General features: G+C 49.8%; 1 protein-coding gene across 2 annotated transcripts; it reads left to right on the forward strand.

Annotated features, from left to right (window-relative positions):
* The first annotated feature begins 496 nt into the window (after positions 1 to 496).
* On the forward strand, positions 497 to 6131 carry LOC103170197 (putative uncharacterized protein DDB_G0290989). Of its 2 annotated transcripts, none has more exons than XM_007667138.3 (4): positions 497 to 698; positions 2009 to 2080; positions 3719 to 3758; positions 5629 to 6131. In XM_007667138.3, exons 1-4 carry the CDS (start codon positions 567 to 569, stop codon positions 5670 to 5672), a joined length of 288 nt encoding a protein of 95 aa, XP_007665328.2. In that variant the 5' UTR covers positions 497 to 566; the 3' UTR covers positions 5673 to 6131. The 2 variants fall into 2 exon arrangements, with proteins under 2 accessions (XP_007665328.2, XP_007665327.2); XM_007667137.3 differs by having other exon boundaries at positions 498 to 698; positions 2006 to 2080.
* The last annotated feature ends 5578 nt before the right edge of the window (positions 6132 to 11709 follow it).

The following is an 11709-nucleotide window of genomic DNA, read 5'->3' on the forward strand; positions in this document are numbered from 1 at the left end:
AGAACAGTGCTCTGCACATAGGAAGCGCTTAACAAATACCAACATTATTACTATTATTATTATTCGTTTATTTAATAGTATTTATTGAGCGCTTACTGAGCGCAGAGCACTGTACTAAACGCCTAGATTAGCCTCCAGGCCTGTAACAGCCGCCGGGGGCGGGGCGGAGCTCGGGCTTTTAGAGGTGCTGGGCGCGCGCCCCGCCCCCATAAGTGACGTCACCACAATAGCCTCCCCCTCCCATCGACGCACTCCGGCATCTGCTGCTCCTGCCTGCTGAGGCTGGTGTCGGGGGGCGGGGCGGGCGGAGCGCGGGCTTGGAGAGTCGCTCGGCGCGCGGCTTTCCCGCCGTTGCCACGGTGACGTCGCCGGCCCCGCCGCCGAGCGGAGCCGAGCCCGAGCCGAGCGGAGCCGAGCGGAGCCGAGTCCGAGCCGAAAGGAGCCGAGCGGAGCCGAGTCCGAGCCGAAAGGAGCCGAGCGGAGCCGAGTCCGAGCCGAAAGGAGCCCAGCGGAGCCGAGCCCGAGCCGAAAGGAGCCGAGCGAAGCCCAACGGAGCCGAACGAAGGATGGGGCGGCGTTGGGGTACCAAGCGCAGAGCCAAGAAGCCGCGGCCGCCCCAGCAGTCGCCCCAGCAGTCGCCCCAGCAGTCGCCCCAGCAGTCGCCCCAGCAGTCGCCGGCCCCCAGGACCCAGCTGCAGGTAGGGCGGTTCGGCTCAGCTCGGCTCGGCTCGGCCCGCCGGACCCTCCCGAAGGAGCGGGACCCTGGTCCTGGGCTCCGCCTTCCTAATCAGCATGGTGGTATTTGTTAAGCGCTACTATGTACCAAGCACTGTGAATAATAATGTTGGTATTTGTTAAGCGCTTACTATGTGCAGAGCACTGTTTTAAGCGCTGGGGTGGATACAGGGTCATCAGGTGGTCCCACGTGAGACTCACAGTTAATCCCCATTTTAAAGATGAGGGAACTGAGGCACAGAGAAGTGAAGTGACTTGCCCACAGTCACACAGCTGACAAGTGGCAGAGCAGGGATTCGAACCCATGACCTCTGATTCTCAAGCCCGGGTTCTTTCCACTAAGTCTTCTATGCGCCACCTTCCTAGCCTTCTCCCCCGCCCTCCTCCTCGTCTCATCCTCTTCTTCCTCCTCCTCTCTCTCCTCCCAACCCTCCTCTTCTCTCCTCTCTCCTCCTCCCACCCTTCCTTCTCCTCTTCCCATCCTTCTTCCTCCTCCTTTTCCCATGTCTTTTTCTCCCTTCCCTCCTCCTCCCCTCCCTCCCTCCTCTTCCTCTCCTCCTCCTCCCATCACTCCTCCCCTTCTCCTCCTCCTCCCATCACTCCTTCCATCTCTACTCCTCCTCCTCTTCCTCCTCCCTTCACTCCTCCCCTTCTTCTCCTCCTCCCATCACTCCTTCTTCTTTCATCTCTATTCCTTCTCCTCCTCTTTCTCCTCCTTCTGCTCCCATTCCTCCTGCTTCTCCTCCCATCTCTACTCCTTCTCCTCCCATCTCTACTCCTTCTCCTCTTCCTCCTCCCATCCCTTCTCTCCTCCTTCTCTTCCTCCTCTTCTCCTCCTCTTCTTCCCTTCCCTCCTACTCTTCCTCCCATCCTTCCTCTTTCTCCCATTCCTCTTCTCCTCCTCCTCCTGCCATCCTTCCTCCTCCTCCTGCCATCCTTCCTCCTCCTCCCATCCCTTCTCCATCCTCCCCACTGACAATGGACTGGGCAGCTGTTGCCCCTCTTGGCCCTACACAAGTCATATAGGCCCCAGGCTGGGCATGGGGGTCTCTCGGTGGCAAGGAGGATAGGGAAGTGCCAGTTCACCTCCCCCGCCCATCCACCTCGAGTCTGGGGGTAAGGATGGCAGAGTTCCGCAAGGAGAGTCAAGTATCTGTTCATACCTGGGTGTGGAGCTCAAAACCAGGGCCCAGAGTGGGTGACAGGGGTGGTTTGTAGTCAGAACCGAATGCCGTTCCACTCATTTTTTTCCCTTGTTTTCTCTTAACAGCAGGAGTTGGAATCTTTAAGGCAGGTGCACTCATCCCTTAGAGCTCTCCACCAAATGGTCATCTCCTGCCACCAGGTAAAATTCAGCTCATTTTCAACAGCAGATGCTAATATTTGATGTTTGCCCTCCCCCCACACCCGTAAAACACTGTGCCCACGAAACCTTCGGGCCCCCCATCCGTCTCCTCCTCTGCTGGAAGCCGGGAGTTGTGGAAGGCCCCTTAGGGTGGCGAGAGCCGGGTAGAGCGGGACCCCGTTTGGTTCGCCCGGTGGATGTTCTGGAACAGAGCGTCCCGGAGAAGCCTCTGGGGGCCACTGGTGGGGACTTGCCCTGGTGGTGGCTGGCACCATTGGCTTTGCCCCGACCCAATTCCGTCTTGCTTGTAGGAGGCCCTTTGCACATCGTGCCTCCATTGGAGTTCTCTCCCAGAGTAGGGGGCAGCAACCTGTGGCTCCAGAGCCGCATGTGGATCTTCCCGGAACTAAACGTGGCGCTTCAACGGAGCCTTGGAGTCGCAAGGACCTGGCTTCTAATCCTGGCTCCTCCACTTTCCTGCTGTGTGACCTTGGGGGAGTCACTTCACTTCTCTGTGCCTGTGACCTCATCTGTAAAGTGGGGATGAAGACTGTGAGCCCCGGGTGGGAGGGGGACTGTGTTCAACCTGATTAATTTGTATCTACTCCAGTGGTTAGAACAGTGTCTAGCAATATAAGCAGCCCTGTGTAGCGGATAGAGCACAGGCCTGCGAGTCAGAAGGTCACAGGTTCTAATCCTGGACCCGCCACTTGTGTGCTCTGTGACCTTGGGCAAGCCACTTCTCTGTGCCTGTTTCCTTATCTGTAAAATGGGGATTGACACTGAGCCCCATTCAAGCACTTAGTACAGTGCTCTGCACATAGTAAGCCCTCAGTAAATCCTGTTGAATGAATATGGGACAGGGATTGTGTCCAACTCGATTGACTTGTGTCCACCCCAGTGCTAGCACATAATAAGCCCTTAACAAACACCGTAATAATAATAATAATAAATACCATTATAAAGGTGGGGGTGGCAGAAAGAACAAATGACCGGCAAACACCCCAAAAAACGCACTGGAGCTCCTGTGCATGGTGCAGTGCTCTGCAGGCTAAATGCTACAATAGATGGGGCAGGGCCACCGGCCTCTTCTGTCCCGTCTCTGCTGAGCGGGGGCTGGGGCCATCAACTGGCCTCTCTTCCGGGCCCCACCACCAGCTCTTCCCGTTTCCCTCTTCTCCCCTTTGCTCCCTTTTCCTCTACTCCCTTCTCCCTTCTTCACTCCCGTTCCCTTCCTCTTCCCCTCCTCTCTCCCCTCTCAGCTGGCAGCAGCGGTTGGTCATATGAACCGCCGTTGCTCTGAGGCAGCCTCGTGGCACAGTGATGCCATCACTGTGCTTAGTATGGTGGAATGACCCTCCAGGTCCTGCGGGGAGCCCTAAACTGACCTGGCTCTTTGCTCACCAACGGTTCAAAGGTTGGTTTCGTTCGCCTCAACTGCCTAAAACAGTGGCAGGACCCGGCCCAGGAAATCCTCTCCAAAGAGAACATTTCCCTTGTGCAGCTGTGTCAAGACCCCTGACCCTCCCCCTCTGTGTGTCAAAGCAGAGACCCTCTCTGTGAAATGGAATGCTTCATAGTTTTTGACTCAGAACTCTTCTGACCTTAAAAAACTATTTTTGTTTTCTTTCCTTGCAGACTATCTATTCAGTCATTCAAAACAACATCACTCTAGCAGGTTAGTATCACCTCAGGTATTCTTCTCTGCAAAGGTAAACGTCTGTTCATCTGATCCCCAAAGGAGCAATTCACAAATAGCTGGACTCCAAACCAAATATCTAGTATCTCCTGTACCTGCTTTCAGGTTTGGTAATAGCTGCATTAGTGAGACTTAGAGTTTTGTTACAGAGGCAGTATAGAAGTAGTTTAAGAGTGAAAAATAGTTCTCACTGGAATGGCCGAATATGTTCTTTCTCGAGAAAACAAAGTATGTGGGCAAATATCCCTACTGTGACATCCTGCAGTATTTAGGTCTACAATCAGTGCTAATTTCTGAGCCCTTATTGTGTGCAGAACACTGTACTGAGCATTTGGGAGAGAACAGTACAGCAAGAGTTGGTAGACACGTTCCTTGCCCACAAGGATCTCTGTCCCTTAGGAAGGAAGACGTGAATAAGCCACGACTATGTGCACAAGTACTGTAATGGTGAGGGTGAAGTGAATATAGAGTGCTTAAAAGGTACAGATCCAGTTGCATACTAATAATAATGATGGTATTCGTTAAGCACTTAATATGTGCCAAGCACTGTGTCACATAAGTGAGCAGGAGTCGGGGACATGAGGGATTAGGTGGGGAAGGACTCTTGAAGGAGAGAATTTTAATAAGGCTTTGAAGCCCTCCACCACCTTGTCCCCTCCTATCTCACCTCACTTCTCTCCTTCTACAACCCAGTCTGCACACTTCACTCCCCTGATGCTAACCTTCTCACTGTGCCTCCATCTCAACTCCGACCCCTCCCCCATGTCCTGCCTCTGGCCTAGAACTGTTAGTAATAGCAGTTTGGATGGAGAGGAAAGGGCAGATTTGAACAATTTGTGAAGGTAAAACTAACAGGATTTGGTGACAGATCGAATGCGTGGGTTGTGTGAGAGAAACGAATGGAGGATAATGCCAAGTTGTGGGCCTGTGAGGCAGGGAGGATGGTGGTGTCTACAGTGATGGGGAGGAAAGGGTTTGGATGTAAAGGTAAAGTCCGTTTGGGACACATGAAGTTAGAGGGGACATCTAAGTAGATAGTCCTGAAGGCAGGAGGAAATGTGAGACCGCAGAGCAGGAAAGAGATCAGGGTTGGAGATAGAGATTTGGGAACCATCCATGTAGCTGAAGCCGTGGATGTAGGTGGAGAATAGAAGGGGACACAGAACTGAGCCTTGAGGGCTACCCGGAAAGGTTAGTTAATTAAATTCCACCCTTCAACCTTCTATTTTCTGCTTGATTTCCTCACTGTGTATCCTAGCCAAATGCAGACACTAAACTCCTTCAGTCTCATTCTCATAAGCAGTTTTCAGATAGGCCTGCTGTTTGGGGTGGAGGCAAGGATGGACTTTGACATGATTTGGTTTTAATTTTTTGAGGCTGGATCGTTTCTTTGGGAATCTGAAAATACTGTTTTGGAAACCGCCTGTAATAATAATAATAATGATGGGATTTGTTAAGCGCTTATTATGTGCCAAGCACTGTTCTAAGCACTGGGGTAGATACAGGGTAATCAGATTGCCCGAGGTGGGGCTCACAGTCTTAATCCCCATTTTACAGATGCGGTAACTGAGGCACAGAGAAGTGAAGTGGCTTGCCTAAGGTCACACAGCAGACAGGTGGCGGAGGTGGGATTAGAACCCAAGTCCTCTGACTCGCAAACCTGTGCTCTTTCCACTAAGCTACACTGCTTCTCTATAAAGTTGACAGCCCCAAGAACCCCATGACACTCGTAATTTTCGGACTAGAGAAAGGATTCCCCAAATACACAAGGCGCTCAGTAAATGCTACTTTTACTTTCTGCAGTGTGTGGAATGCATTGCTAGAACATCTTTCTTCATTTTCTCTCCAGACTTGAATAAAGGGTGGCAGATTTTCTTCACGGGAAAAGAATGAACCACCAACAACAGCACAGGCCGTCGCCCCTCGTTGATGACCCGGTTGTGTTTCCAAGCAGTGGGGAATAGTGCGCGTTAGAACCTGAAATGGGTCGGCATAGCCGTGACGGGACCGGAAACTCGGCTGAGGAGTAGCCCACCACGGTTGCCCTGGGATGTTCCTGGATTTAAAGAGGAAACCCCGTTTTTCTTTTGGAATCTGTGCGTGACTAAAGTGCAGACTGCTGGTGGTCAGGGCTGCCGTGCTGCTAAATCTTCGAAAGACCTTGATTGGAAGAGCAAGTTTCCGGGTCCTGACGGGCCTGTTGTAATGTCCCTTCTGTCCCCCGGCTTTTCCAGGCACACATCGGTGTCCACAGTGCAGTTCTTTCCGCGTCGTCTTCTGTAGCTTTTATGTTTGGAAATGGTGGGTTTTGTTTCTTTACATGCACAGGAAATGAAAATGATTGTAAACCAAGGGGAGTTGTCGCGTCATGAATCATCACCAAGCTCTTCCTCAGATTCATTCTCCATCTTTCAGTCATTCTAAGCCAATCTTAAAACCATGATTTTATTCACTAGCCCCTGCCCCACCAGCCCCACAGCACATAGGTACGTATTCGCCATTTATATATTTATTTTAATATCCGTCTCCCCCTCTAGACCGTGAGCTCATTGTGGGCAGGGCATATAATAATAATTGTGGTATTTGTTAAGAGTTTAGCGCTGCGGTGAATACTGCAAATCGGGTTGGACACCGTCCATGTCCCACATGGGGCTCACAGTCTTAATCCCCCTTTTACAAATGAGGTAACTGCGGCCCAGAGAAGTGAAGTGCCTTGCCCAAGGTCACAAAGCGGACACGTGGCGGAGTCAGCATTAGAACCCATGACTTGACTGCCAGGCCTGTGCTCTATTCACTACACCATGCCTTTTATATTTCTGTACTGTACTCTCCCAAGTGCTTAGTGCAGAGCTCTGCATACAGTAAGTGCTCAGTAAATACAACTGATTGATTGAATGACTCTCGATCCTTTTCATTCAACACCAAATTTTCTTCTTGATCAAACAATCATACATGCAGAGCACTGTACCACACATTTGGGAGAAAGTACAATATAACAGAGTTGAGGGACATATTCCCTGCCCACAACGAGCTTATAGTCCAGAGCAGGTGGCAGAGATTAATATCAATGAATAAATTGCAGAGATGTAATTAAGTGCTGTGGGGCTGAGGGAGAGGTGAATAAAGGGGCAAATGCAAGTCCAAGGGTGAAGCAGAAGGGAGTGGGAGAAGAGGATGAGGGCTTAGGGAAGGCGTCTTGGAGGAGATGTGTCTTGGATAAGACATTGAAGGTGAGGCGAGTGATTGCCCCAGTTAGTTGTTTTGATTCACTGGTGGAGTTTCTTCCAAAGGAAACTGGAACGTTGGTAGGGGAAATTCTCCGATCCCGATCACCAAGAGACCAATTGAAGTTGGCTACAAGGACGCCCTGCCAAAGCTCCCTGCCCCTGGAGGAAAACCGGGACAAACTTGGGAACTTCAGAATATGCCCTTTCTTCCCTTTAATAGGGAATCTGTTGGGCTGTCACCCTTCCCCATCTGCATTCCCGACCGTTCTCACTTGCAGGTTCCGTTGGTCTTGCCCTGCTCTCCCCACTTCCACCTGTCGTCAGCCCCGGCCCAGCCTCCCCGCCTCCCCACCTACCCGCCTGCCACATTTGGGCCGTGCAGAATCGCCGACCCAGCCCAGCCTCACCTCAGTCATCAGCCAGGCCCTGGTTTCCTCAGGGTTCCTCCATCCTCCTCCACCTTGGGCTCCTCCAGCTCTCTTTCCTGCCCACTGGAGCCCCCAAGATCTAGGTCCAGTGGGTAGAGCTAGGACCTGGGAGTCAAAGGTCCTGGGTTCTAATCCTAACTCTGCCACAGGCCTGCTGCATCACCCGGGGGGCAAGTCACTTCACTTCTCTGTGACTTCGGTTTTCTCTTGTGTAAAATGGGAATTCAGTGCCTGTTTTCCTTCCTGTTTCAACCAAAACCCATATGGAACAGGGATAGTGTAGTAATAAGTAATTATGGTACTTGTTAAACTCTTACTATGCACAAGCACTGTTCTAAGTGCTGGGGTAGATACAAGTTAAATTCTTGTCGCACACTCTTAATCCCCTGTGTCTGGCCAGATTATCTTTTATGTATTCTAGTGTTCGATTCAGTGCCTGGCACACTGTATGTGCTTACCAATGCCAGAATTATTATCACTCTTCTTATTGTTATGGTTTGGGTATTTTTTTGTTGTTTTATGGTATTTAAGTGCTTACTATTTGTCAGACGCTGTTCTAAGCACTGGAGTAGATACAAAGTAGTTAGGTTGGACAAAGTCTCCGTCCTGAATGGGGCTCAACAGTCTTAATCCCCATTTTACAGATGAAGGAGGTTAGTACAGTGCTGAACGCTTAATACAGTGGTTTGCACACAGTAAGTGCTCAATAAGTACAATTGAATGGGGCATGGAGAAGTTAAATGACTTGGCCAAGCTCACGCAGCAGACAAGGGAATATACAATATGTGGCCACAGTCAGGTGAACCCAATGGGACCTAGTGGATAGAGCACTGCCCTGGAAGTCAGAAGGACCTAGTTTCTAATCCTGGCTCCGCCACTTGTCTGCTGTGTGACCTTGGGCAAGTCATTTCACTTCTCTGGGCCTCAGTTACCTCATCTGGAAAATGGGGACTAAGACTGTGAGCCCTAGGTGGGACAGGGACTGTATCCCACCTGATTATCTTGTATCTACCCCAGTGCTTCCAACAGTGCTTGACCCACAGTAAGCGCTTAACAAATAGCATCGTTATTATTAACCCAGTGGGAGAGTATGTGCGCTGTTCAGACTTTTGTGACAGTTAATACTCTAAAACAAATTTAGACACTCAAAAGTTATTGAAGATGGAGAATGGCTAGTGGGGGTCTATCAAATCACAATTGTTTTAGCCACCAAGTCATTCCTTCAATCATATTTGATTGAGCGCTTACTGTGTACACAGCGCTTGGAAGAGGACAATACAACAACAGACACATTCCTGCCCACAACAGGCTCACAGTCTAGAGGGGGAGATGCACATTAATATAAATAAATGGATAAATAAAGATTTATACATATGCGCTGTGGGGCTGCCCTCCTAAAGTCCCAACCATGTGTCCTCGAGGGCAGGGATGGCATCTATCACCTTAGTTACATTGTACTCTCTTAAGCACTTAGTACAGGGCTCTGCACTCAGTAAATACCATTGTTTGATTGGTTTGGAGCTGGCATTTCCAACACCAGCCAGTCCTGACTTCTTGTGTGAACTATTTTAGGCAGTCTGAATAGAGAATTGGACCTTTGCTCCCTTAAACTCTGGCAAGTAGTGATTAAGCAGACCTACAAGGTCAACGTAATCACAGTAATAATATTGATGGTATTTGTTAAGCGCTTACTATGTGCAAATCACTGTTCTAAGAGCTGCGGGGAGGGCCGGGATGCAAGGTGATCAGGTTATCCCACATGGGGCTCACAGTCTTAATCCCCATTTTACAGATGAGGTAACCAAGGCACAGAGAAGTTAAGTGACTTGCCCAAAGTCACATAGCTGATAAGCAGCAGAACTGGGATAGTTCAGCAGGCTCCTGAGGGAGGGCTAGAGGTACCTGCTTCCTCCGCCCTGACTCGATCAATCATTCAATGGTATTTATTGAGTGCCTCCTGGGTGCAGAGCTCTGTACTGAACACTTGGGAGAGTAAACTATAACAGTTTGTAGACAAGTTCCCTGCTCACAAGGAGCTTTCAGAAGGGGGGGGCAGATATTAAAATTAATTATGGATACGTACGCAAGTGATGTGCAGCCGAGAGTGGGGTGAATACAGGGTGCAAATCCAAAGTGCAAAGGCGATACAGAAGGGAAGGGGAATAAGGGGAAATGAGGGCTCGGTCGAAGAAGGCTTCCTGGAGGAGGCATGCCTTCAGTAGGGCTCAGAAGTGTGGGAGAGTGGTGGTCTGTCGGATCTGAAGGGGGAGGGGGCTCCAGGCCAGAGGCAGGGCGTGGGCGAGAGGTCGGCAGTGAGATGGATAAGATGTCTATGAAAGAAGCTTTTGGTGTCTGTATGTAGAGCAGAGGCCAGGCTTGCTCTGGGTGGTGTCTGTCGAAAAATGCACTGTGGAAAACAGCGCTTGGTTTTTGTTTCCGTTTTCTGTTTTCGTATCCATTTTTTGTTTGTCAGTGGTGTTTAAGTGCTTACTGTGTGCCAGGCACTGTCCTAAGTACTGGGGGAGATACAAGGTAATCAGGTTGGTTACAGTCCCACGTGGAGCTCACAATCTTAATCCCCATTTTACAGAAGAGGTAAATGAGGCTCAGAGAAGTCAAGTGACTTACCCAAGGTCACACAGCAGATAAGTGGCAAAATCAGGATTAGAGTTTAAGCCCTTCTGACTTGCAGGCACTACACCATGCTGCTTCCCTACACATAGGTTTAAAATAATAATGATTCTGGCATTTTATTAGTGTTTACTATATGCCAAGCACTGTGGTAGATACAAGGTAATCAGCTGGACACAGTCCCTGTCCCACCTGGGGCTCTCAGTCAGAGTACTGAGGAGAAGAATTTAATTCCCATTTTGCAGATGATGAAACCGAGGCCCAGAGATGTTATATGAGTTGTCCAGCAAGAGGATGACAGAGCTGGGAGTAGAACCCAGGACCTCTGACTCCCAGGCCCCTGGACTTTCCACAAGGCCACACTGCCGCTTTGTACTTCCACGGTTGAGGACTTGGTTTCTTCATTCACGTTTGATTTCTACTTCTATCCTGTTGGAAGTTTGCGATTAGAGAGGCCTCCAAGGTCATGGGCTTTTTCTGCCGTCATGCCGTGGATGGTGATGCTCCTTAAAACCCTGCCTCCTCGGGTCTCTTGCTGAGTTACTTATTTTCATCTGGAGGAAAGAAATCCAGCCAGTAGAAGCAAAGTGCAGTTTAAAGCTTTTGGTCTAGAGGGCAGGGAGTTAGAACTTCCTTTCTAAAAGATAAACGAAGGTTGGGAAGGGAAGGCCTCGGAGTTTTTGACATGCCATTACTAATTTTAATGTTTCAACTGGGCCAAGACACCTATACATACCTGTATACAACTTAAAATCTAACAGGATCCAAATTACTCTGACTTTGTTACTAGGACTGGGAACTAAATTTAGGGCTGGGAAGGCAGAAAAGGGAAGAGGCTGAAAGAGGTTGTTGTGAGCTGAGACTCTGGTTCTTGGTACAAGCCCTTAGTTTTGGGTTGTTTTTTTTTCCATTTTTGTACTAGTATTTGTTAAGCACTTACTATGTGCCAGGCACTGTACTAAGCGCTGTGGAAGATCCAAGATAATAAGGCTGGACACAGTCCCTGTCTCACATGGGGCTCACAGTCTTAATCCCCATATTAACAAGGAGGTAACTGAAGCCCAGAGAAGTGAAATGACTTGTTCAGGGTCATACAGCAGACAAATGGCAGACCCAAGATGAGGACCCAGGTCCTTCTGACACCCAGCCCGTGCTCTATCCATTAAGCCACGCTGCTCCTCTCTGCTTCTCGAGTTCATTAATTGCTCAACAAATAACATGGATTAATTCAAGGATGGTTTTTTAATCTCCAGAGACCAGAGTTCCCTCACCAGGAACCAAAACCACACAGGCAGGAAAGGAGCCTGGACAACTTGTGTTAGCTCTTGTCTACTTAGTAACTCTACTGTGGTCTCCCAAGCACTTGGTCCAAGGCTCTGCCCAGAGCGAGCCTTCAATTAAACCCCCCCGATCAACTGATGATTCTGAGTGCCTGCCAGCTTCCGTGAGCCTGGCATAGCAGTTGAGTGAGTTGTTCCCTGCCTCGAGAGTTTTCACCTTGGTGGCAAAGTCTTTGGGGATTGTGCAGAACAGAAAGGACTTTGTGAAGGCTAGAGATATTAGTCACCTGACCCTTTCCCTCCCCTCAGAATCCACGTTTGGGTTATCACGTGATCCAGGGCGAGGCCATCTTCTGAGCACCGA

This window comes from Ornithorhynchus anatinus, chromosome 21, assembly GCF_004115215.2.
Source record: "Ornithorhynchus anatinus isolate Pmale09 chromosome 21, mOrnAna1.pri.v4, whole genome shotgun sequence".
Classification (NCBI taxonomy): Eukaryota; Metazoa; Chordata; class Mammalia; order Monotremata; family Ornithorhynchidae; genus Ornithorhynchus; species Ornithorhynchus anatinus.